Source organism: Oncorhynchus mykiss, chromosome 15 (genome assembly GCF_057628025.1).
Source record: "Oncorhynchus mykiss isolate SJ-2025 chromosome 15, ASM5762802v1, whole genome shotgun sequence".
In the NCBI taxonomy this organism is placed as follows: Eukaryota; Metazoa; Chordata; class Actinopteri; order Salmoniformes; family Salmonidae; genus Oncorhynchus; species Oncorhynchus mykiss.
The window spans coordinates 69,998,636-70,002,500 of record NC_143036.1 but is presented as its reverse complement, the minus strand read 5'-3'; the positions used below and the strand labels follow the sequence as shown (position 1 = coordinate 70,002,500).

The 3,865-nt window shown below is 48.4% G+C and overlaps 1 protein-coding gene across 2 annotated transcripts in view; it reads right to left on the bottom strand.

Moving 5' to 3' along the window:
* The window catches only part of LOC110506716 (plexin-A4), a 424,640-nt gene extending 421,257 nt beyond the window's left edge, over positions 1–3,383 (bottom strand). For both annotated transcript variants that reach the window (XM_090199137.1, XM_090199138.1), the window contains exon 1: positions 2,035–3,383. In XM_090199137.1, the coding sequence (XP_090055263.1) occupies positions 2,035–3,288 (1,254 nt within the window). In that variant the 5' untranslated portion in view covers positions 3,289–3,383. The remainder of the gene's footprint in view (positions 1–2,034) is intronic.
* Between the last annotated feature and the right edge of the window lie 482 nt (positions 3,384–3,865).

Here is a 3,865-nt window from a genome sequence, read left to right as displayed (position 1 = left end):
TAACAAGAGAGGCTCACAAGCACTAACAAGAGAGGCTCACAAGCACTAACAAGAGAGACTCACAAGCATTAACAAGAGAGGCTCACAAGCACTAACAAGAGTGGCTCACAAGCACTACCAAGAGAGGCTCACAAGCACTACCAAGAGTGGCTCACAAGCACTACCAAGAGTGGCTCACAAGCACTACCAAGAGAGGCTCACAAGCACTACCAAGAGAGGCTCACAAGCACTACCAAGAGAGGCTCACAAGCACTACCAAGAGAGGCTCACAAGCACTACCAAGAGAGGCTCACAAGCACTACCAAGAGAGGCTCACAAGCACTACCAAGAGTGGCTCACAAGCACTACCAAGAGAGGCTCACAAGCATTAACAAGAGAGGCTCACAAGCACTAACAAGAGAGACTCACAAGCACTACCAAGAGAGGCTCACAAGCACTAACAAGAGAGGCTCACAAGCACTAACAAGAGAGGCTCACAAGCATTAACAAGAGAGGCTCACAAGCACTACCAAGAGAGGCTCACAAGCACTACCAAGAGAGGCTCACAAGCACTACCAAGAGAGGCTCACAAGCACTACCAAGAGAGGCTCACAAGCACTACCAAGAGAGGCTCACAAGCACTACCAAGAGAGGCTCACAAGCACTACCAAGAGAGGCTCACAAGCACTACCAAGAGTGGCTCACAAGCACTACCAAGAGAGGCTCACAAGCATTAACAAGAGAGGCTCACAAGCACTAACAAGAGAGACTCACAAGCACTACCAAGAGAGGCTCACAAGCACTAACAAGAGAGGCTCACAAGCACTAACAAGAGAGGCTCACAAGCATTAACAAGAGAGACTCACAAGTGCTAACAAGAGAGGCTCACAAGCATTAACAAGAGAGGCTCACAAGCACTAACAAGAGTGGCTCACAAGCACTAACAAGAGAGGCTCACAAGCACTACCAAGAGAGGCTCACAAGCACTAACAAGCTCAGAAAAGTCTGAGGAATTTGAAGAGACCTCAACGCAACGTCATCCATCACTTTAGACAGTTTCCAGAAACATCCATCCAGTGCATTGATCACAATGTAACTGCAGATAGTGTGACTTTACGCAGAGCCTTCGTCAATCCTATAGTGTAACTGCAGGAAACTATAGAGAACAGTAGAGATGGCAGTGAAGCTCTTTAGACTAAGAGACCAGCTCCCCTGCATTAAGACCCACTGAGGGGTTTGTTTACTAGCTAATGTTCAGCACAGCACAGCAGCTGTGGAGAAACCTGCCTGACTGCTATTCATGTGGCCCTGACTGCTATTCAGTGAAATGTCAATTTCTCGTTTCTTCAGCTTGTCTGCATTTTATCTGAGGAGGAGCGGTAGTATAAACCAAATACTGTTGCGTGACATCGAAGCTCTGCTTTGAGAGACACCGCTGATGTAACATTTAACCTGAAGAGATTAAATGAAATGTGTTACTGAGCTGCTAATGCCGCAACGGAGTGAGGTAAATTATGTTCATTACTTGTGAGTGTGAATTGCCCAACCCTCTAAGACGGATAGAGAAACAGATCCCAAAGGCTGGTTAGCACTTCAAATGAATCCAATGGTGGAGCAGCCCACCCAGAAACATGGCGCCTCGAATACACCTTTAGAGTGAGACAAAACTCTCATTATGGTTCTGTTGTGTAGTGTGGGGTGATGAGCCTTCACCTTTCATTTAGTAGAATAAAATAAATACCCTGGAAATATGCACCTCTTGTTACTGCGTGTTTCATTGTCAGAATGTAGAACAGATTTAACACAGTGTTCTAGTTGAATACAGCTCACTTATGAATCTCTACTCTTGTATTCCAGCATTGGTAACGCAAGGAAAATCAGACTGTTTTCAACATACTCTCCACACTGGCTTGGCGTGAACAAAATCATGTTGAATGACAAGGTCAATCATCAAGACCTTGATTCGATGGATCAGGTGTGAAAATAGTTGGTTAGTACTGCTGTGTGTGTGTGTGTGTGTGTGTGTGTGTGTGTGTATGTGTGTTTGGTACTCACAGCGCTGCTGCAGCGTATGTCCTTGACCTTGAGCCAGGCCAGGTCCAGGGTGCCCTCGCCCTTGTAGCACGACTGCAGTCGTTCCTTGATGCGCTCGTTGATCTCACGCAGGGCGAACACGCACAGCGCTGACTCCTGCGAAGCCTCGCGTGGCCGCCGCTTCTGGCCCTTGGAGAAGATGGTGAATAGGACGTCATCGTCGGGCCCCACACCTAGCGAGCGCCCCAATATGGTACCCGCCTTGGAGAGGTAGGCCGCCTGTAGGAGCCGGTACTCCACGCCGCCCTTCACACAGCCCAGGGGTACCTCCACATACGAGTTAAAGGCTGTGTCGTCTTTACACAGCCGGACTATTTTAGAAGTGTACACCTGTTCTCGTCCCGTGGAGGAGGAGCCGGTGGCCGGCCCGTTCCCCATCTCCGGCTGCAGCGTGAGGAAGTAGACAAAGTTACCCGAGCCAAATCCGTAGACGTAGTAGATGTCAAAGTCAGGCACAATGGTGAACGTGTCTGACGGGATCTTGATCATGGATGCCACAAACTCGTCGTGGAAGACGTAGGCGAACATGCCGTCCTCCTCCGAGTTGCGCGCCAGCTTGCGGCTGGAGATGGTGGGGAAATACTCGGGTTTGCCGTCCACTGCCGTGGCCACAAACAGCTTGTCGGGCGATGAGTCCCCGTACGACACGATGACGCCGAACACGGAACCGCTCTCGTTGACCCCGGACAGGTAGTGCTCCTTCTTGTGGAAGGGCTCTCCCAGCTTGAACAGGTCGTCCAGACGGAGGAGTTTACAGATGCCCTGATAGAGACTACCACAGGCTAATAGCCGGTTCTCCCGGTAGTCCATCAGCAGCATCTTGTTGACGTTGTTGGTGAGGGACAGCGGCTCGCTGCAGGGCTGCACAATGCGTGGCGGGTAGCACTTGCGGTTGTCCTCGTCGGGGCCAGTCTCGTGATACACCTGTACGTTTAGGTCGGGGGAGAGTTTGTAGATGCGGTTGACCGCTCCCAGGTACACGTTGCCGTTGCGTTCGTCCACGGCCACGTGGTTGAACTTCCACTCAGGGTTCTCGGTGCTGAACGTGCTATAGTCCTCCTCCTCAGCTGCGTCGATGGAGGCAGTGATGATAGTGACGCCGTCGGGGGCATGGGGGATGGGCCTGGATGCCAACAAGAGAGGGATGGCCAGGGCAAACAGGAAGCAGCATAGGGTAAGACAGGAAGTCCGTGTCCTGGTGTGGTGGGACTCCATGGTCCGCGGTATCAGGAATGGCTAGAAGGGGCTCGGTCCAGTACTCTCAGCCAATCCGTGATCAGGCCTCTCTTGGGATTGAGGTCATTCTATACCTGGAGAAGAGAAGAGAAATATGAGGTGGGAAACACAAGAAAAAAACATTCCTGCATCTATATAAAGAATCTCCATACACATTTATCACATATTATACTGAGTATCAGACACATTTATCACATATTTACTGAGTATCAGACACATTTATCACATATTATACTGAGTATCAGACACATTTATCACATATTTACTGAGTATCAGACACATTTATCACATATTTACTGAGTATCAGACACATTTATCACATATTTACTGAGTATCAGACACATTTATCACATATTTACTGAGTATCATACACATTTATCACATATTATACTGAGTATCAGACACATTTATCACATATTTACTGAGTATCAGACACATTTATCACATATTTACTGAGTATCAGACACATTTATCACATATTTACTGAGTATCAGACACATTTATCACATATTTACTGAGTATCAGATACATTTAACACATATTTACTGAGTATCAG